This window comes from Cyrtonyx montezumae, unplaced genomic scaffold (assembly GCF_038088225.1).
Source record: "Cyrtonyx montezumae isolate F1298 unplaced genomic scaffold, pur_monq_1.0 scaffold_8, whole genome shotgun sequence".
NCBI lineage: Eukaryota > Metazoa > Chordata > Aves > Galliformes > Odontophoridae > Cyrtonyx > Cyrtonyx montezumae.
Genome location: NW_027072089.1, coordinates 103,846,280 through 103,868,638, shown reverse-complemented (window position 1 = coordinate 103,868,638; position 22,359 = coordinate 103,846,280). Strand labels below are relative to the sequence as shown.

At 42.2% G+C, this 22,359-nt stretch overlaps 1 protein-coding gene across 1 annotated transcript in view; it reads right to left on the bottom strand.

The window, feature by feature from the left end:
- TRIM71 (tripartite motif containing 71) overlaps positions 1 to 22,359 on the bottom strand; it is a 49,497-nt gene that overhangs the window by 10,961 nt on the left and 16,177 nt on the right. Inside the window, exon 2 of the mRNA XM_065752827.1 lies at positions 14 to 181. Within this exon, the coding sequence (XP_065608899.1) occupies positions 14 to 181 (168 nt within the window). The remainder of the gene's footprint in view (positions 1 to 13; positions 182 to 22,359) is intronic.

Below are 22,359 nucleotides of genomic sequence, written 5' to 3'. Positions count from 1 at the left end.
ATGAGTATCTTACCTGAATAGCCTGTCGTCCTTGCTGAGCATCTGCCAGGAGCTGGATGGTAAGCGTCCTGGAGTCCTGGAGGGCATCTTGGAGGTAGATAAAACTGTGACCCACATGTCGCCCCATGGTACATTCACGACATATGGGGACAGAGCAGGTATCACAGTAGAAATGCAGTACCTAGAAGAGAAAAGCCTGCATTACCATCTGATGGAAAACTGAGGAGGGAAAAAGAAATGCGAGAATGGACAAAAAAACCAACAAAAAAATTAATGGATAACAAAAAAAGGAGCTGGCTGCAGGCAGTAGTACTCTGCGAAGACTTCACAATACTTTCTCCTCAGAGGAAAAGCAAACCTTCCTTCTCAGTAAGGTCCAAATTGTGCTCTAGAAGTTAGATAGAAGTGTCACTGTTTTCTTTGAAATACAATACTAGGAAGAATGCCCACATCAGCTCCTCTTAAGAACGGAAGCCATCTGCCAACACTTATGGATTGGAGATGTCATCCACGGTAAATTTCAGACGAAGACTTTTCCTGCATACACCAGACCACGTTCCATGAAATGGGTTATTTAATAGTGACTGTGCTGGAGAACATCCCCATGCCCCAGGAATGGAAAACCATTATGCATTCTGAGAACCATCCTGTTTCCTCAAAACATGTAAACCCTCTAAGCTTACTCAGGACAGCACAGTATTAGGCAGAACCCCTCTCTGTCAACTCCCAACAGCGAAGCAAAAAAACCAAAACCCTTTTCTATGCCACAGTGTTCCCATGCTGGTAATATCTGGAAATACTTGAGATGCAGAGCAAGACAAGACAGCAGCATGTCCATCACAGTGTTTCAGTTTGACAGAGAACTCTGAGTAACAACTAAAGCCTATTCTCTTCACAAAGCACTTAAAAAGTACTTCCCAACTCACAATGGATGTCTCATGCAACAAGACATTAGCCTAGAAAGCAGGATCCATTCATCAGTCACAACTATTTCCATTCCATCCAGTAGAGGGAGGTAGCACACAAAAATAGTATTTTCCACAGAATTATGCTTTCTTAGAAGAAAACAGATGAGCTGTGTTGTTTTCAAAGATGTAAGTGAAGGAGTACAAAACCACTAAACAAGAAATTCCACGTTCGGTTTCACTCCTAGCAACATACACGATTTTTTTAGAGCAGTGTTAGAAAAACCTAGCTTACCATAGAAGAGTCAGGAAAACCACCACAAAGCCCTGCCTGCCATTGCGGAGTACAAATAATTTTTCCATCACCAGCTTTTTAAATTCTACCTCGGAGAAAGCAGCAAGAGCAGAACAAAGGCTGGGGAAGTATTTGATACGCCTGTCTCCTCACAGCTGTCACCCAACCACACTCCCGGGTCCAGCTAAACGTTTGTGATATGGTGCATGCAGTCCCCATTTCCCTTCTCCCGCAGAGGAAGGGGGGACAGGGAGGACAGGTGATTCCTTCAGATTTCCTGCATTGCATGAAGCGCTATTTTAAGCTCTCCTGTAAGTGCAACAGCTGAAGTGGTGTATGGATTAATTTCTCAAAGGAATGTATGTGTTTGTGCTCATTAAATTTTAATAAAACCCCTTTCTTTCAAGTTAAGTTTTGCTGAAGGGAAGTTGGAACAGGTTGTTTTGCGTCTGTTCTAATCCTAACCTTTCAAGCGCTATCCTCATCAGATTCTTACTCTTCTTTAAGAATGTAGACGCTGTCTTTCTGAAATCCATTTTCCAATATACATTATCTCCCTTAGTTTCAATGTTCCTCATCTTTACACTGTGGTTGTCTAAATCTGTAGGCAACGTTCATGTGCCCATGCAGTTCTGTAATTTTGCTCTTGAAATTACAGGGAATGTTTATTACATGTTGCTGAATGGCTCCACATAAGCAACTGAGAAGTTGAGAGAAAATGAAAACCAAGGGAGGGTATCAAGTTAAGTCATATGAATCCGATATACTTTAAAAACATACAGGAGGGATTTAGGGCCTCAATCAAGCAGAGCAGCTGAAAGGAAAATGGTGACCATATGAACAGAAGTCTAGAAGCAAGTTAAATCTGTTGTTAGTCCTCCAAAATAGTCAATACCAGAAGCAAAAACTGAATGCCACGGAACTGCCCTGTTACCAGTTCGTTCCTGCTGTGACACTACAGCATCTGCAGGCAAGGGTCATCTGGTGGCCTGAGCCAAAGGGAAACTAAATTGAAGCTGTTCAGTTGCCTCTTGCCACGCAACAAAATATGGTAGAAAATCCCGCTCAATTTAGAATGGAGAGAGACAAGAGCTGTAATTTCATTTCAAAAATGTGCAGATTATGTAGGATGTGGGTGGCAAGTATTTGGGGTAAATGCTATTAAGGCATCTATAAAGCCTCCCATTCATTCCTTAGGTAAATAGAGGGCTGTGAAAATCACCTAGATTTAAATTTGAGAGCAAAAAGAGTTAACAGGCTTGGGCAAAGAGAAGGTGAATAAGCAGCAATGGACAGATCTCTATCGTTACACTACATTGTTGCTATTTAATAGTTATCTTAAATACACACACAAGAAAACAAAAATGCATAGTATCACTTCTGCACTCGGTAGGGAAGGGAGCTGGTCACCAAAAGTAAACTGCGAGGGAGAGTGGGACAGCTTCCAGATGAGGGAACCACCTAGAAACTCCCTTCTGGGCATGCTGACTAATTGAGAAAAGAAAAACAGGAGCACCCCCCAGGATGTACTCTGGCTTTACCAAGCAGTGGGGCCCGCAGCAGGCCGCCCTCCCAGGGTTTGAACTGGGAAGTACCCAGCTGTGCAGGGGGGTAGGGGAGATCTGTGCCAGTCAGACTGACTGAGATGGGAGCGCAGCATCCAGCTCCTCTGTGCTTGTATCCACAGCTGGCCATTTATTACGCTCCAGCCTTTTCACATCCCAGTCCCTAGGTCATGGCCTCAAAGGTCAGGTACTGTTAGGTGAAGTTTCCATGCCTGCTATGTTGAAGGGGAGAAGAGAAGCAACAACCAACCAACCACCACCACACCGACTACCATAACAACCCGGCCACCCAATCCAAAAAAATCTTCACACCAACAATACATTGATTTCTTATTTTTTGAACAAGGACAACACAAGGGTCTGCTCTCTATTCGGATGTGATGCATTTGCAGGGCACCTAAAAGCTGGCAGGGCCTCCCTCTTCTGCTAATCTTAGCAACAAGGAAAGGCCACCCTGAATTTCAGTTGTGCCGTTAATACAGCAACATACTGCTCCTTCTATGCCCATATCACTGCCTTAAGAACAACAAGCCCTGTCTTGAGCTGCAGTGGGAGGTGGGGAGTGGAAGGAAAGAGCAAGGCTAAGTCCTCTGGAAAAGAGAGGCTTACGGTACACAGTCTAACAAACTACTTTCAAGAAAAAGGAAAAAAAAAGGTCTTAAAGCTGCCCCCCTTCTTCTGAAGAGGAGGAGACAATGCTAAGTAAAAGTATCCACCAACTAATCTAGCTATTGGCCTGTTTCACTATTTCCCAGCAGTTTTTTTGAACAAAACCTCCAAACGCTTTATTTTTCCTCGCACGAGTGTTCTGATAGGAAGGAAACAGAAATCAGAAGATACCAGCAGTAGATGTGTTTTGAACAATATTGCAGGGTTGTTTTTTTCTTAGCATCATACAAATACAGAAAAAAAACCCTACAATGGTTTTAAGAGGAAAAAAAAGAAAACATTTTATCATTTAACCCTTTTCAACATTCCTTTTGGCAAAATTATTTCCAGTAAGAAAAGATCTTTGAGTTGAGTGTATTTTTTAAATAACTGTTTTGTTTCACTAAGTATCACCTTAGAGTTTCCATCAAAATCAAATGAAGAGATAAAAGTCAGAAGTGAGAGCAGAACAGTTTCAGAGATAGTTAGAAGTGATTTATTTTAAAATAAATCAGCTATGGGTTGATTATTTCCCAAACAGGAAATATTTCCTGAATTGGTGGCATACAATTTTAGACACAAAACAATAAAGGGAGCCTACTTCAATTTAAACAGAATCAGTGAACCATATTACAGGGCTATTCATCTTTTACAGCCACAGCAGCCCAAGAAATACAACAGCAAGGCCATAAATGTGATTGCTTCAGGAAAGGCTGTACAGTGCACCGTAAAAACATTTTACAACAGCAGGAATTCCTGGGTGTCGCTCTCCCCATTTTTTGGTCCATCTGCTTTCAAAGGGGGCAGGGGGATGGGCGGAGATGTTGTTAAACGTCCCCCGGGACTGCACAGCAATCAATCATCATCTGATGAATGGCCGCTGAAGTTAAACCCTGACCCCACTCCACAATTCCCACACCAGAGCTCCTCTCCTCGCTGACCAGCTTCCAGCGTCCTCCCCCCTCCAACCCCCCCTCCACCTTCCAGCCCTCACCAAAATTTCCCAAATACCAAGGGCAGACAAAAGCAATGGAATGTAGTAGGCAACCAAGACAGAAGGAAATTCAGCAAAACCAGCAGTTTGATGGGGTTTATCCTTAACCTGCATTTCCTGGCTCACAAACGCTTGATTACTCTCACATCAGAGCACGCTTAAGAGCATGTATGCACATAGTTATCAATAAAGCTCGTGGAATCTGTTCCAGCATTTTGCTTTGTGTCACGACGTTTCAGTGTCATGACCACGTTTTATTTAAGCCTGCAGCCTTAAGCCATTGTACAAGGCAGCAATGCATAAGGCCACATTTTAAAATACAGATGAAGTCTGATGCCCTGAACGCTGCCCTGTAACCTTTAACAACAACAAACTTTTACAAACTAACTGCAGCCTCTTGGTTTTCCCCTTTGGAAAAACCTCAGTCTGGCATTTGTGCATTAACGTACTTTGAGTTTATGACAGAAAAATCACACACAGTATAGTCAGTCTGAAATTTTCCATTACTAAAGGTGTTTTATTATTTCATTCCCTTGTCAGCAACTCAAACACCGGTGGCTTTGTTAGGCTGCGTGTGAGGCTCAGGGCATTATGGATTTAGTACAAAATCATTTTCCAATGAATGTCAGTCCTTCTCTTCCAGCACTGTTTTTTGTTTCTGTTATTGTTGTTCTTTCAGAAGACTGGGGGGGGGGGGAAGCTGCTTCCCTGCATCATTTATGCAGCAATATATTTTAAACAGCATATAAATGCAATTGGGTCAGAGTCTGATGTAGATAACTGTTGTGGAGTTTAAGCAGAAAAAGTTATGGTTTTTCGGGTTGTTGGTGGTGGTGGTGGTTTGCTGGGGGTCTTTTTTGGATTGCTTCTACTCTGTAAGAACCTGGTCCTTAGCTTCCACTTTAATGGCAACCTGTGAGAACTACCATGTGATTATTAACTTGTTTCATACCTTGATAAGAAAAAGCACTTAACACTTCTCCAGGTAACTCTTAAAATTTAAATACCGCATACAAGTACTGAAGATACAAGTAAGCTGTATGACACATATTTAATGTCTCGTATTTGGATCATAAACTTCCACAGATGCTTTAAAAACTTCTGTGAGTACCAGCTAAGGAACAAATTAATAATTAATCAACAAATACTCACATAGCTCTCCTGACCCAACACATAAGGAGGAAATGAGAGTACCCATCTAACCAGCACTGCTCCTAATGTGGAACCTATGCTCATGGCTGTGATTTCACCCTACAACTAAACTGACCTGGTTGCTGGCACCACTGCAAGAGGAAGTCTTGCACCTCCTTTGTCCCTCTCCTTTACTTCCCTCCCATCTCAGTTAAGATATCCAGGGACCTTTGCAAACATAAAGAGTTAAAAAAATACTTTATTCAATCAGGCGATCTACCCCTCTGTACTCGACATTGGTGAGGCCACGCCTTGAGTGCTGTGTTCAGTTTTGGGATCCTCACTACAAGGACATTGAGGGCATGGAGCATATCCAAGAGAAGGGCAATGGAGCTGGGAGGGGTCTGAAGCACAAGTCTGATGGGGAGCAGCTGAGGGAGCTGGGATTGTTCAGTATGGTGATGAGGCTCAGGGGAGACCTGATCGCTCTCTACAGCTGCCTGAAAGGAGGCTGTGGCGAGGTGGGGGTCAGCTTCATCTTCCAGATAACAGCGATAGGAAGAGAGGAAATGGCCTCAAATTGCACCGGGTGAGGTCCAGGTTGGAAATTATAAAACATTTCTGTGGTCAGAGAGGTCAGATGCTGGAATGGGCTGCCCCAGTAAGTTGTTGAGTTACTGTCCCTGGAGGTGTCCAAGATGTTGTACTAAGGGACATGGTTTAGAGGGCAAGACTGGTGGTAGGTAGACAGTTGGACTAGATGACCTTGGAGGTCTTTTCCAGCTTTGGTGATTCTATGATTATTATATTATTTATTTAAGATACCTAAGCTATCTAAGCCACATAGTTCAGTTCCATATTTAACCAGCCTCACAGCTGGAAATCTGCATCTTGAATCTGGCTAGGTAGTGTTCATCTCAAGTTCTAAGGAGACACTATTAACAAGAATTAAAACTGTTAAAACGGGATTTTAAAACAGATGAATGTGCCACCTCTACAATTCATGACTTTTCGCCTTCTCCAGTCCTGCTGTGGGGTCACAAAAAATTTTAGAGAACAGTAATGTCCCAGTGCTGGTCAGTCAGACCACCTCAATTAAAAATCAAACACTTTTTGGAAGATGTGTAGTTCCACTAATCAAGGTCAGAAAATACACTAGCATTAGGTGGTAGTGGAGCAAAGACACCTAGGTCCTTTTAGTGGAGGAAAACAGTATTTACTAATTCTGTGACAAGCAAGATCCACTTTGAAGGCCACATCCTCAGTAATGGTGCAACAAAGTTTGTAAACTGCGCCTAAGAGATGTGAAGACATCACAGGCAGAGCTAGTTTAAAGATTTTGGTAGCTCTAGTGTACTACAGAATTTAATCTGTTTTGGATTGCAGTCTTATAACTAGAGATCCATGCAGACTGTAGCTGCTGGTTACAGCAACCCAGAGACCTGATACTGGAGGATGCCATGTATCCCAGCAGCACCTCCACCTGCTGTGCATCTGCTCCAAACACAGAGAAAGCCCTACACCACTTACCTGGAATTTAAGGTTAACAACTTATCAGCTAGCTTTCTTAAGGTTCTTGGGTGCAGTTAACTGGGCCCATCAATCTATCATACTGCCTCAAGTTACTCATAGACTGGTTATTGATAGAATATTTCATGTCCACCTTATAAACTGATTTCTCTTTTTTTTTTTTTCCAAATTAAGACTAAATATTCTTCTAATTATAATATTGATGAGGTACAGGTATGATTTTCACAATGAACCATCTGTAAGTCCACATAAAAGTCAAAGCATCTCCTTCAGCACAAAGGCAAGTAAAGGAGCCCGTCTACAGGCAGATGCAATAGTATCATTAGCTAGTAGATTATGCAGCCAGTGATAAGTCAGGTCTTTTAGAGCTTTCAATAGGGGAGACCAGCCTGTGCTTCAGCATGCAACTCATTAGCTGTTTAAATGCAGCTTGTATGCCAAATCTGCATGACACGAGTAGCAGCAGGGTGGTCTTGGCAAAGGGGACAGTGGGCGGATCTAAATATTCAACAGTTCAAGAAAGCAAGTTAATAGCCTGCTGTGGAAGCAGATACTGGAGCGGGTCAGGACCCAGTTCCACTGTCAAGCCAAGTTTTGTCCAAGCCACTATCATAAGTCACTGCAAGTCATTCACAGAGCTTGCCTGACTCTTCAGCTCTCTAAAAGCCCGGGTGTCTAGACAAAGCTTGCCCACCGTTGCAGTGACTCTGTAAAGGATTGACAATTGCTGCTTTGCTATCACACATATGGAGCTTGTATGTCTGCTTGTTTTAGAGAAATTCAACTAATTTAAATATCCCTACAAACACCTTTAACACACTTTTTCCTTTCACGCACAGCTCAACATTAGAGCTTTTCAAATTCTCTTCCAAGAAGAATTAGAAATAGGTGTCAAGGTATGCCTGAAGTACGCTCCCTCACCTACAACTAATAAGAGCTAGAGGCCTCATCTCAACAGCTCTATTCCCCAGTTTTACCCTATCCCTACAGCCTTGCAGAGAACACTATTTTCATTCTGCCCCTTGGCAAGCGTTGACCTTCATATGCAAGGCTGCTATCATATGCTTTGCAAACAAATATCTACAAAACTTTGATTTGATGGGGGTGTGGGAAGGAGAATGGGAAATAAAACTACTCCAGAGTTCCCAGCTTTCCTTCAAGGGCAAGCTAACTCTCGTGTAGAAGACAAGCCAGTTGTGGAACACATCTTAAGCTGAAGGACTGTGCAGCTTGCCAGAGCAGTTTCCTGATCCCAGCACAAACAGGGCTTTTGTAGGTTCAATTTTCTTATAGAGCAAGCCTGTAGTCAAACCACTGCTCCCTAAGAAATTTCTTTGGTGAAATAAGTCCTATTTATGCAGCAGATTCCTATTAATATTTTTAGTGGGCTTCACTGGGAGGGCAGAGAACCTACCAGGCTAGACATCTTAAATTCATAATGCTTAATTGTTAGGGAGGAAAAACTTGACTGAGGAGAAAGAACACATTTATCCAGAGAAACCTTGTATTTGCAGTTTATATGTATGTATAGGCATACAGGTCCCACACCAGTGTTACTGTGCAGGGTTTGTTTTTAAACAAGCAGTGAGTACTAGGTATACTGGTTTGGAAAAATGTTTAGAGCATGAATTTTCTGCTTACCCTTTTACACCATAATGCTGCAGCTGCAGCATTTAATACTCACTGCAAGAAAGAATATTGAAGCGCATATCTGAGAAAACCAACTGCTTCATCATTACATGAATTTAATCTCTAAGACAGAACACAGCAGCTAAACAAATACTAGAAAACTAAGCAACCATGAACTCCCATCAACAGCTGAACGTTTAGCCTAATAGGTTGGATGGTCACAGCCAGAAGGTCATGGTCAGTGACTCTATGTGTAGATAGAGGCTGGTCATAAGCATCGTCTCCTCCGTATCCATCTTGAAACCAATGCTATTCAACATCTTTATCAATGACACAGAGAGTGGGGTCAAGTGTGCCCTCAGCAAGTTTGCTGATGACACCAATCTAAGCGGCTGATGCAACAGAAAGAAGGGATGCCATACAGAGGGACCTTGGAGAGGCCTGAAAAGTGGGTCCATGTGAACCTAATGAAGTTCAACAAGGCCAACCACAAGATACTATAATTGGACCAGGGATCATGTACAGACTGGAAGAGCTCATTAAGAGTAGCCCTGCCAAGGAGTTGGGGAGTCCTGGTGATGAAAAGCTGGACATAAGCCAGCAGTGTGTGCTTGCAGCCCAGAAGGCCAACAGGATACTGGGCTGCATCAACAGAGGGGTGGCCAACAGAGAAAGGAAGGTGATCATCTTGCTCGGCTCGGCTCTTGTGAGGTTTCACATGGAGTACTGCATCCAGGTCTGGAGTATCTCTTTCCTGAAGAAAGGCTGAAGAAGCTGGGCTTGCACCATCTGAAGAAAAGGCTACAGGGAGACCTCATTGCAGCCCTTCAGTACTTAAAGGGAGATTATAAACAGGAGGGGGACCAAGAGGAAGGTGGCTTTGAACTAAAATAGGAGAGAGTTAAACAAGATGCTAGGAAGAAATTATTTACTCAAAGGTTGATGAGACACTGGCACAGACTGCTCAGAGCAGCCACTTGGAGGCATTCAAGGCCAGGTTGGATGGGGCCCTGGGCAGCCTGATCTAGTAGGTTCAACCCTACCCATAGCAGGGGAAATTAGAACTAGGTGATTTTAAAGTTCCCTTCCAAACTAATTCATTCTATGATTCTCCTATTTATAGTCTAGTTGTTCGTCCTTGCTTATGTGGCAATAACAAACACAAGAACAGAGCCACAGCTAGTACAAAATACTGATCAAAAGTAACAAATTTCAGAGATAAAATACATTTATATATGATAACTGCTTTAGTTTAAAAAAAAATCTAAGCTCATTTTTACTTCATGTTTGAAAGAAAACACTGTTTGAGGGAGATGTCTTTGTTCAGGTTTGTTTAAATTAATTTTAGTAACATAATGTAATTTCTACAAAATTAAAAAAGCGTTTCTTTGTACCTCTTAAAAAAAGATTTGTGTTAACTTGGAGGGAGAAAGAATATCAAGTTTTAGGTTAACTAACCTCAAAGCCTTTTAACAAAGACAACTGCTAATATACCTTTAGGAGAACTAAGCAATTTGGCTAACACCATCACTACTAGACGGCTAATATTAGTTTAAGTAACAGCCTTGTAGGCTGTCTCAGTACACATACCTGTCCAAGACACTGTCCCTTCCCCATTTTCCCCTGTCAACTCACCAACAGATTTGCTTAGTGTTAAGCAAGCTAGTATCAGAGATTGCAATTACTGGCTGCTTGCAATGATGTCTTGTGGTAAGGCTTGCATATAAAAAACAAACAAACAAAAAACCTCCATTGGTTTAAATTTAGAAACAGGACTTTAATGTGACCCTTTGACAACTAAGCTCAGTAAAAACAGCAATATCAATTCATGCTTTAGGGCATAAGCTGATCACCTGGGATATTAGGGAAGAATTCCTCCTGTGTATCACATTCCAAGTGAGAAATGGCCTGGTTGGCCAAGTGCGCACACGTTCTGAGATGGACACAGGGAAGTGCTATCCTTCTCCCCTCAGCATTAGGCACTGTCTGCTACTGCAGGCTGGATTGTCTGATAGAGAACACCAATTTGGCTACTCCTCCCACTTCTGCCTCTCAGTTCTTCTGTCTTTAAAGCTGCAACAAGAACTACGTCGGTACTGAACACCCACAGCAGGAGCTGCTAATCTTTTTTCTTTAATTGTGAAACAATCCATGCCTATTAAACAAGTCCAGTTACCACCAAATGCCATATGCACATCAAACTCAGGTCAAAGCAAATATGGCTAACTACAGCCTTTTATTAGGAAATACAGGCAAGACTTGTCTGGGAAAAGTGACATATAAACCCACTCCAAGTGTTTTATACTGCAATGTTTTCAGTTACTGATTATGTGCAACAGTTCTTTTTGAAAGCACAAAGGCAGCACTGAATTGCCCCTCTCTTCTGTTCTTTACCTTCTCTGCTCCTCTTGCATTGTCCCAGTTGCTGCTTTTATAACTATACAGCCACATAAGAAGTCTGTATCGGATAAGATCTTTGAAGAAACTTGTTTTTCTTTGCTGAAACCCCAAATGGCTAACACAAACATTTAGGAAAAAACTTCAAAAAAATTTTCATCTTTTTCTATACCATCATCCTCTCAAATGCTTGCACACCGAAAATACACAAGTGTAAAAACTTTACTAGCTTAAGTACACATGTTTCAGAGCAGGAAGAAAATTACAACATGTTGAGGTTTTGCTTGGGATTCCTCATAAATGAGGAAGCTTAATTAGGCAAAGCCAAATTTGGACTGCACTAAAAGAAGGGAAAAAAGTGGTTAAGACCCAGAGCCAGGCAGTAGCTTCTAACAACATATTATATACATATCATATCAGGGTTTCTCAGATAATACCATCTTATTGTACCATCCATGTCAAAATAATCATTATTTGCTCTCAGCACACAATTTGGTGTGTATGTCTGAGCATCTCATCCAGAGAAATGACGCTGAAGATGAGGATCAAAGCTTCACTGCTAATGGTAGAATGCCAAAAGCAAATTTATCAGATTAATACGCTTGCTACAATTCTGCTCAATTTTAAAGAGGATTACACAGTCATGTCTTATGAAAGTGTTATCCTTTGGGTGCAAGCGCACTGTTACTTCCAAATGAACTCTACTATCTGATGTTTGTTTTGGAAGGCCTAGCTGTCTTAACAGCCACAGGGCATTTCAATAATCATATAACAAACATTACCGCAGGTTACTCTTTAATCCCTTGTGAGTGAATGAGTAAGTTCTTGTCCATCTATCATATTATGACACAGCTCTGCAGTTGCTGCCAAAAAGGCACTGTAAATCATAAAAGAAAAAAACAGATCTAAGAATAAGGAGATCTGTTCCTAGAAGGCAGATGTGTTTACTCTGAATAATTTTATCTCTATCATTAAAGAACAGTAAGAACAGATAAACCTTTGTTTACAAGCTGTTAACATAGAATCAGACATGTATATTTCTTTCTGAAGATTTTAAGGCAAGGATTGAAGTATGTCTTTATACACCCCTAGCTGTCTCTCCAGTGACACAGCACACGCAAGTCCTCAGAAGTCTCAATACTATACATTAATCACGTAACTGCCCCACTCTTCTTTCCAAACTGATGAAATACAGGAACAAACAAATTCAAACCCTATGGTTTGGTTACCCTCCCCCCTCTTCAAGTTTCTCTGTTTGTTTTTGTTTGTTCTGTTAAGGCCAAGAGATAGCACCATGACAGGAGAGCAGAAAGTAAGTACTGCAATTTGTTTTTGTTTTTTTAAGCGTCCTACTATGAGCCGTTTTCCTCATGGAAGGATTTAAGAAAGCTTTTGAATCTGGGCGAAGAGGAAAGAGGTAACAAAACAATTATCAACTGAAGGTGAGCAGAATATTCCCTCAAACTGCACAGCAGATTTGAAGAACTTAAAATGAGCAACTAATTATACTTTGTCACTGTGTCATAGATGCTGTTACAGAAAAGTAGGTTCTGTTTGAGAAGACTAAGGACAACCCTCCATCCTAGTCAAGGTTTAAGCTTTGATTCACACTACTTTTAACCCATTCCACGGGGATCCCATAGGTCAAGCTTGTAGTACGTTCACACTGCCAAATGATTTGCTATAGAGCATTATACTTTTGGCTTTTAATCAAACTTAAACCAGTTTCATGCCACCCTTGCACAGTTCAGCAATATACATCACAGGCTCTTTTTAAGAATCTGAGAGCATTTTACATTTCTAATAATTACAAACCTTCAGTGAAAATACTGGGCCTTCTCAACAGCATCAGCTGTTTCTTCTAACACTTTTTAGCTTTAATCTGCTTTTATACTGTGCAGGCACATTGACCTCATCTAAACATCCGCTGCATCCTTGTTTGAGCTTTAAATTGGGATAAAAGCACATACAGGTTTGTTCAGCAGTCAACGGTAAAGACAGAAGAAAACCTACAGCAGCATAACTAGGCAGGAGTGTCTGATGGGACACCTTAAGGAAGAACAGTGGGGAGAAAGGAGAGCTAAGACACTCAGCTCCTTGCTCGAGTCTGGGAAAAACAGATGTAGCAGTCTATGAAAAAGCAACTTTCATGATGGAAATGGCATGGCCTTGTTATAGAACACACTGTTAAGGAAGAAATCTTTTCTGCAGAGCAAAGATGTATGAAATGAAGCATGGGCACCCGCATTAAAAATACAGTATTTCTGACAAGCACCAGCAGACATTTGCATTTTGAGTATGTCTTTCCACGTTGCATTTACACAAAGTGTGGTTTGCCCAGGTAGGCAGCGCAGGAGAATTTGCTTTTTTTGTAAATACTATCACAGCACAATCAGCAGGAAGTCTTTATGAATATTCCCACATACACACACTGTGCTCTAGAGCCAGGTATAAGTTTTGACAAACGCAGCTATCTGTAAAACACAAGATAAAACAAGTTAACTAATTTTATTTTTTAGGTACTGTGAAGCTAGCTCTACATGTTCCCTGCCTGCTAAAGTTTGATGAGGTCATAGATAGGATTTTGGACAGCCAAAGATTTTCTGCAATCCAGGCAAAAGAACATGTTTAACCACATTTCCAAGCAGGAGAATAGAACAGAATTAACCTACTGAATGAAGTCTGCCTGGGTCGAAGCTACCTGTCTTCCTCTGCTTTAGCCCATTCATCTGTTTATCTCAAATCTGGCAAAGGAACTCCCAAAGGCAACGAAGCTTTTTTGAGTGGTGTCCTCATACGGTTATTTCAGCAACTGTATGCTGATTAACATCACTCTCTCAGCATTCATTAGTCAGTTATTAGGTTTATTTGTTTTAAGACATGAATGACTTACTGGGATAACATAATGGGTGTGTGTGATCAAAACTGCTGGGGAGAATTAAACTCTGTAAGCAAACATTTCCCCGTGATAGGGGTTTCTGGGAAAGCTGCAGCTCTACCTCAGTCCCCTACCATTTAAAACGTTAGCTGGCTGCCCCCTGCATACCACCTTCACCGCAATCAAACTAATGGAGCAACTTCAAGAGCCACACACAGGCATGTACCTCTGGTAGCTTAGTACCAAGACAGACCTACTGCTTCAGGAACATCGCTTCCTGCAACTCCCCTTTCAAGTAATAACCAGACCACTGATTCACTTAGGATTTAATGAGATTACAGCTTGAGGTGATTTGACTGGAGACCATAAAAGTTTTAGGAGCCCATCTGCTCTGCAAAACTAACCTCTCACACGCTGGGTATGAACTGACCTTTGAAAGCTGCACTGTAGCTTACTTAGGCAAGAATCAAATCCAATTGGTAGCTGATGGGCAGAACGGGCAGACAAAACAAGAGACTGGCTTTTGGGCAAAGAGGAATTTCCATATGCACCAGAGAGAATCTTTCCAAACAATCAACAGCCTTTTCATTAAGGAAAGACCAGTCACCTCAGGGTACTTCCCCCAGCATTATCACACCATTAATAGCAAATTCAAACGGTACCTAGTGCAATGGCTATAAAGAAATGTAATTCAATTGCCCATACACCTACAGTCCATGACAAAGCACTGATCCTTGATCAAACCCCACAGTGAATTAGAGGGAAAAAAGGAAATTCCTAATTGCACTGAGGTCATCACTGCCTTCCATATCTCAATTTACACTTCTCTTTCCCCCATCGACAGCTAGCAGGCACATTTTCATGAACCAATTGGTTATGTTTCTCACATTTCCTGGTATCAGATCAAACATTATCGACTCTTCTTCCGCGAGGAAAATACAAGAAAATACATTGGTTCGAAAAGATTTAGCAGCATAATAGGAAAGAGCTACTGGTTTTCCTTAGTTACCTTTTACAGACCTGAAAGAAGTGGCATCTCAGAGACTGGAGTTAAAAAAAAAAAAACAACTGTGAACAGTTGTCCAACGTTTGCATCTAGACTTAAAGCATTTCACACTTTGTTATGACAAACCTGACATTGCTCGTGTCAAGTCACTGGACAGCTGTATTTTGTATTTTAAAAGAACTTAGGTGGTGTTCTTTCTCCCTCCCTTTTCAGGCTGAGATGTTTTGTTGTTTTGTTCTCACTTTGGTAACGGGCCTCAATATGCAAGTTACATCTGGAAACAGACAAAAGCCAACTGCCCAGCAGTATTGGAAAATTAAAACATTGGGTCAGACTCCAACGGACTAGGAAGCCAAAGGTCAAAGCAGCATTAAATCATTAGTTTCCCAGCTGCCACCAAGGCATGGAGTTGACCTTTGATTTTTTTTAAGAAGTGGCCCAAGCAATTTTCTGGTGGCAATATGGGCAATCTGGCACACTGGAATATTATCCTTGAGAGGGGTGGGGGTGGAAAGGAGTTTAGGTCTTAGAGGCAAGAGATTAAACTAACCTTTCAGTCCCTCCAAATGAAGTTTACCCTGCTAAGCTGTAAGTGCAGTTAGTGAATATGAAATTACTGAACAGTAAAGAAAAGAGACTCAAGCATTTGAATAATTCAAGTAACTTCTTCTATTCCTTTAGTAGGGAGATTTAGAAGAAATTTAAAACAAGAGAAATTTAGAATATATTCATTATGTTCTCAGAGAACACTAGAATATTGTATTTATTTTCTTGAATGATTTCAGTTCAGAAATTGTGCTGGAAAGACCTTTTTTTTAAATCTATGTATTTTTAAGCAATATATTTGAGAAAAGAGGTCATGATTCCTCAGATGGAACAATCTAAACACTTCATTTAACGCAGTTAAGGTAGCAAAGACAAAATGCAGTAAACTGCCCTTTGCTTTTTTTCTTTCTCTAGTCTCCAGAATATTGTATCTACTGCTGCCCTCTGGCACTAATTCCCAGCCCAGTTCTTATGCACAGCCCTGCTGAATGCCAAGCTTCATATACAGAGTTCTGGTCTGGCTGCTTTCAAGTTCCTAGAAAGGGGTTGGTTTTATTGCTGCATGGCAAAGAGCAGCACAGGTATCAAAGTGCTTTCTGATGCATCCAAGGTGTACTTGAAAAGCGTAACTGATTCTCCATTAGCAGCTGAGCACACACACACATAACACACCAGCTTGTTTGTGATCAGCTGTTAAGAGATTCCTGTGTATTTAATAAGTGTGCATATTTTTAAAGCATTTTCCATCAATTCATTTAGTATTAAATGGTCACCCAAGCAGATACCTTATTGTCATGGCTGTAAAAAAAGTAAAAGCCACTGCGCTCCTCTGTTTCAGGGAGCAGCAAGTTGTCCAAACAGAAGAGCCCCCTCTCCCCACCCTGTGCCCCAGTGCTAGCGGATTAACCACTGCCAGCTCTTCCCAGAGACACCAAGAGCCACAGCAGTGCCTTAGGCAGACTGAGCCACATGGGCAGGAGTGCAAGGAAGGAAAAGCATTTTCTGAGAACTGAAATCAGCCGTTGATGGTGAGTGAAAAAAACCATGCTCTTGCTGTTCTTACAATCAGTATTTTCACCACCAATGGGGAAATGCACATCACTCTTAAGTACCTTACTGATTAGGGATGGGCAGGTCAACCTCTAGGAAGGGTTCAAATTCAGCCAGTAGAAAGTAACAAAAGCCCTGAACACAGACTCACCATAGGAAATGAGACCCCTCTCCAAAGAGCCTACTGCTGTAATGCTCAAAGCAGTGAAAACACACTCAAGTCTGGATTAGTAACAAACACTACCTGAAGCAGAACAAGGGAAGACAATAACAGTGACTTCTCAGGGACCAGGAACTGCACAGCTCAGCCAGTTGGCCAATTAAAGAGCTACAGATGAACTGTTTGGTCTTTTAAACTTTTCTGCAGGTACTCAGCTGCAGCAGCACTGAAGAACAAGCCAGATGCTTTCTGCCATAGATGCTTCAAGACTGCATCAAGACCTTTCAAAGAAAGGCCAGATCAGTTTTCCTTGCGACAACGTGGCTAAACCAGAATGCTCAGCACAAGCTCAAAATCAGTTCTAACTACCATTTACGAGTTGCATTCACTCTGAGCAGCCCACATGTGCCCACAATTTCCTACAGGGAGGACAGGTTCTGCCACTACAGCTTTCCTTAAGAGGAAAAGGCCAAGGCTTGCATTTTGCACAAGCTACAACTTAAAATGAGAATTAACTCTTACGGCTGTTGCTGGGCTGCCTTCGCCATAGGGTCATGAAATAGGTGCAAGACATGCTAAAATAGAAAAAGTAACTCTTTTACATGTACCTCTTTGTCTACGTTTCTAGCTTTCCAATTGCAGTCATGGTTTCACACAGAAAGAGGCGATTGAACGACGGTATTTTTTAGGACTGGGTAATTGAGGATATTTCTAGAACTGGAATTCTGAAAGTGAGTACCAAACATATAGCTTCTGCCTCAAAAATGTGGAATCCATCTATTTGGATAGCTATTTGGCCTCCTGAGATGGTCATTCCACTAATTAAGCTATAGATTTTACCCTCTAAGCAGCAGCTTAATACTCACCAGCACTACAGACAAGTAATTTGCTCTTAAACAGAGCACAATATAGATGTGACAGTACGGTCATCGACTGACTAGCCCTCTCCTGGCTGCTATGTGAAAAATACTTTCTCTGCTTATATTAGAAAAATTTCCATTGGACCTCCAGTCTCATCTCTGAATGAAACACTACCAGTGCTTAAGTCTACAGTAGAAGACACCCTAAAAAACAAAAACAAAAGCATTTACGAGGAATTACCAGAGATTAACTAATACATTGATTCTTCTCAAACATCCCGTCAAGGATGAAGATTATCTATGAATATCCATGCACAAGTTGAACCCGAAAACACGTAGAAGCTAGCAGTATATTCTTAGATTGACTGATGACCATAATGACTGCCAATACAGTCAATGGAGATTATACATGAGAAGGACAATGTCATGCACTTATCCCCATGCACTCCTCAACTGAAGCAGTCTGCTCAGTATCATCTAATTACAGTAGGGGACCTTGTAGTCTCTTTCAGGGAGCACAGGAAGAAGGACGACCAGCCTGCATGAGGAGTTAGACCAGAGGTCCCTTTTCTGCAATTGCATATTCCTCTTCATTACCATGCTTCTTATCACTAGAGCCACATGCTGGAGACAGGCAGCAGCAGAACAACAGGCAGCAGAAGTCAGGGACAATAGCCTGCACATTTGGGTGTGGTGGCCAACAGCAGCCAAAAACAACTATTTAATGCAAAGTCTTGGGCATAGCTGAAAGCCCCTCTTGCTCCATCAGAGTTCCAGTTTCATTAAGAGCAAAGACCAGTCCGTTTTTGATAGGAAAACCACATCAAGTTACTTTAAGCTCACAATCTACTTCTAGCACTGTCCTTTCTAACATTCAGAAATGTGTGCTCAGGTTTGCATGTTCCATGAACCAGCTTTCTAGAGCCATTCCCCTAGTGAAGACGAGGTGACCAAGGCTGAACCAACCGCCAGCCAGCAGAGAGCAGCACAAAGCGCTCCTGGGAGTGGCTCTGGCACCTAGTACTCCTCTGATCTGCAAGACCACGAACATAAAAAGCAACTTATCAGCTGGCATAGTTATTCACAGAAACAGCACAAGTTAAGTGATTTACATCCAGGAAATGCTAAATCCTACCTCACCTCTCTCGCTTAGAGAAAAGCAGAGGCGAGACCTTCACCTCAAGAGCTAAGAGTAGAAACTATCTGGAAGGCTACAGCTGCTCAGAAAGGTTTGATGAGAAGCAGGCCTTTGTTTCAACCTGATTGGCTTTTCTCAACCTAGTTCCCTCCTGAGGGCTGCCATTAACACTTTGGACAGTGAGTCAAAACAACCCTCTATGCTGGAAGTGAAGTTTGAACCCTAAAGAGATTGCTCCGGGGAAGTCTGATTCAGCCACCAGTAACAGGCAGTAGTGGAGACATCCAAAGGATCCTTGGATGATGTGAACAAAGTATTCCTTCCTGACATAATCAAGGCTGGCTGGCAGCAGACTCTTGTATCTAAAAGTCAACAGCTCCCTTAAAGGTCTAACATATGTCAGCAAAAACAAACATGGAGTTCTCTTAGGAGGTACCCTATATGACCTCATTAATACCTTTCCCTACTGACAAAAAAAAGTTATATGCAGTATTACTGATGCTGCCTTACCTATGATGGAAAAGTTGAATACAGTGCTCTAATCTGGTAGATCAGTAGCAGAAAGCCCCTGTTAGGTAAAGCTTAACTGTGACCTTTAGAAGCAAAACTGATCTTGCAGGAAGCTGCACGCTTAAACAAAGTAACTCCAGTGAAACAGGCACTCAAGATGCTTGAGATCTGGAGCTAATACAGACCAGGAAGGGATTTCTTTTCTTGGGGGAAGAAGGGAGGAGTCAAGAAGGAAAAGAAAAAAAAAACCTTACTGAGAATGTTAACAGCAGACATTATATCTAATTTCTTTGCATTCCTTCCCCTCCCCCCCCCCCCCCTTTCCTCCCATTTTTAAAAAACAGGAGCAAACTTGCGAGTTAAGGATTCTGATCAATGCAACATGTTAGGAAAAGAGAGCAGGAGGTCAAGAGGAAATGATTAATCCTGTGCAGAAGACTGGCAGGATGGGTCCTGGAATGGCTTACCAGAACAATGCCCCCACTAATAAGCAGGTCAAAAGACCCTTACAGTGAACAGAAGTTTCAGTTACACTGTACATGAATATTCTTCCCTTACCCCCAAGGTTACATTTGTTCATTAAAGTCTGAATCAGAAAGCAAAACTAGTGTTGAATTAGTAGGCAGGTGAAAAGCTGTGGTGCCAGACACAAGCATCAAATCTGCAAGACAAAGAACCACAACTTAACACGTCTAAGTGATAATAGCTGCATTATAAGACAGTATTTATAGGAGGCCACAGTAAACAGTAATGGGGGAAGACCCACCATTACAGATTTCAGTTGTAACACAGTGTTCAGCTCATGCTGTGACCAATGTTGCTCCTGGATAAAGACTGCTCTTGTGTTAACTATGTTTAATGTGGAAGAGGCTAAGCAATTTCACTGCAGGCAGAGCTCTGCATGTGAAGGTGCACGTGGTTCAAGGTTTATTCTGAGGAACAGTTATGTATTGTGGTTAGATACAGTGCAATCCTGAGAGATTCTCATCCCCCGATAATTATCCCAATCCCACCCTGTTTCTCCCCTCTAGCAACATCAGTGTTGCAAGGTCCTAGGGCTGTCATGGGGAAGCAGGCAGAAGAAGTGAGCTTTATACAAGAAGCGTTTTCTACTCCATGATGCTGCACACAGCATGGCCCCACAGGTTTAAGCTTGCAATATATAGCTGAGGTTTCACAACTGCTTCATGTCACGACCCTCCTATTAAGGAACAACCACCTCCATTTGCAGTCTTTCAGCTCTTTGTAAACTCCCTCACCTGAGCCTCAGCATCATCTTGGTGCCATTGGAGAACCGATGGGCCGAAAACTACCCTGAATCGAAAAGCTGTTCACAAAGTCAGCTCAGTGGTGTGGCTTGCTGGGGAGTTAACAGGGAACACGGTCTTTTGCACCTGAAGCAGTGTCAGTGTGTGAGCAGCCAGCCGAGGAGGAAGAGGGGCCGGCCCACCCCTCCTCCCCGCAGCATGCACTTCGCTCTGGCCACTACACAACCACAGCCCGAAGGAGCCAAGCGGTGGGGAGGGAACGCCCTCCAGCAGCACTGCTGATACAAAGGCAATCAGCAAACAGCCTCCATTTTGAGGAACTGAGGGTTTCAGGTCAGCCTGGGGATGCCAAACCTCAGCCTTCAATGACTAGTGCTTTCCAACACAGGCCACCATTAGTGCCAGCACACTTGTGTGCAGAGGGCACGCTTACCCTGCGGGCCTGCTTCCCTAGCAGCCAGGATGCTGAGCGCTTCCTCCCACCCCCAGAACAGGAGCTGTGCACATAGCTGAGGGGCATGGAGCACAGGGTGCCTGCAATCTTGGTAAATCACACTCAAAAAACCTCACATTTTACTAAATTGAAAATGAAAGCCAAGGCTAGGCATTGTAATGTATTCAACATTTTAATCTACACCCTTCTACCCAATCCTATTATATTTTCGCTCTCCTGGTTCTGACCAAACCCAGCACTTGAATCCCCCCAGTTCCACAGGCACAGCCTACTCCAGTTGGTGACCTCTGCACTGCTGAGCATCACATACTAGGTCACTCATCAAAGTGGTGAATAAAGTTGAAATTTATTTCTTCCAAGCCAAGAGGATACGCACTCCTTTATTAAATATACTGTTTCTGAATCTGATTCCCTATTCACATGTTGAAAACATTCTTTTTATGTTCAGGCCCAAGCTACTAATTTACAACAAATTCTGCACCACGTGTTAAGAGAGGCTGCCTCTGTAAACACTTCCTGGTCAAGTGTTGGGAGTCTGTTGACAAAAGCAAGCTGAAGAAAGAAGCCTGAGAGTGAGGTTAGGTTACATGTGTGCGCAGAATCACAAGCTGTTTTTCAGACACATATGGCTGATGAAAGGTAAAGCACCTGTGAGCTGACCAGGTGACATGTTGCACCTAGTGTGCCAATACATTGGATAGCCCTGTACGGCTGGTTCAACAAGCCAAATACAAGGATGTTAAAGAGACAAATAATTGCTATCTGAAGCTTGGCACATGTGCTGAGTTCAGTGCAAACATCCATTTTACTACGCCTCCCCACACAAAAGCATGAAAAGTAGATTCCAAAGTTCAAGCACTTACTAGAGGAAATGCAGAAATGAAATCCAGAAGAGACTCTCCCCATAAGCAGTGCTTTCCCAAAAATTTAGAGCACCAAAGCTATTATGCAGCAACTCAGTGACAACACTAATTAGCTGCATCCCCTAATCCTAAATGCTTTGCTCTTATTCCATGACTAATAAATGACCACTAATCAAATGCTCAGAAGGGCCAAGCTAACCATGAGTTGTTATAACTAATCGCCTTCTATTTACCTTCTTTTTAGGTAAGAAGATGCTCTCCCAAGAAATACATTTCAGCTACAGCTGAATTTTAACAGGATCAAACTATGTTGCCGACTGAGCCTCCGTTTATTACAGCGTAAAAACAGAGCCCCTGCAAACCCCAAGATTATAATCCCATTCCTGAAAGCCAGTTCATTACTGCCCCAGCCTTCATCCTGAAAAAAAAAAATACAGAAAGGAAGAAACAGGTAACTATGTTGCCCTATATCATATCCCCACTTTAACTTTTTTGACACTCACGGCCTTTCTTACTCCACAATTCCCATAAA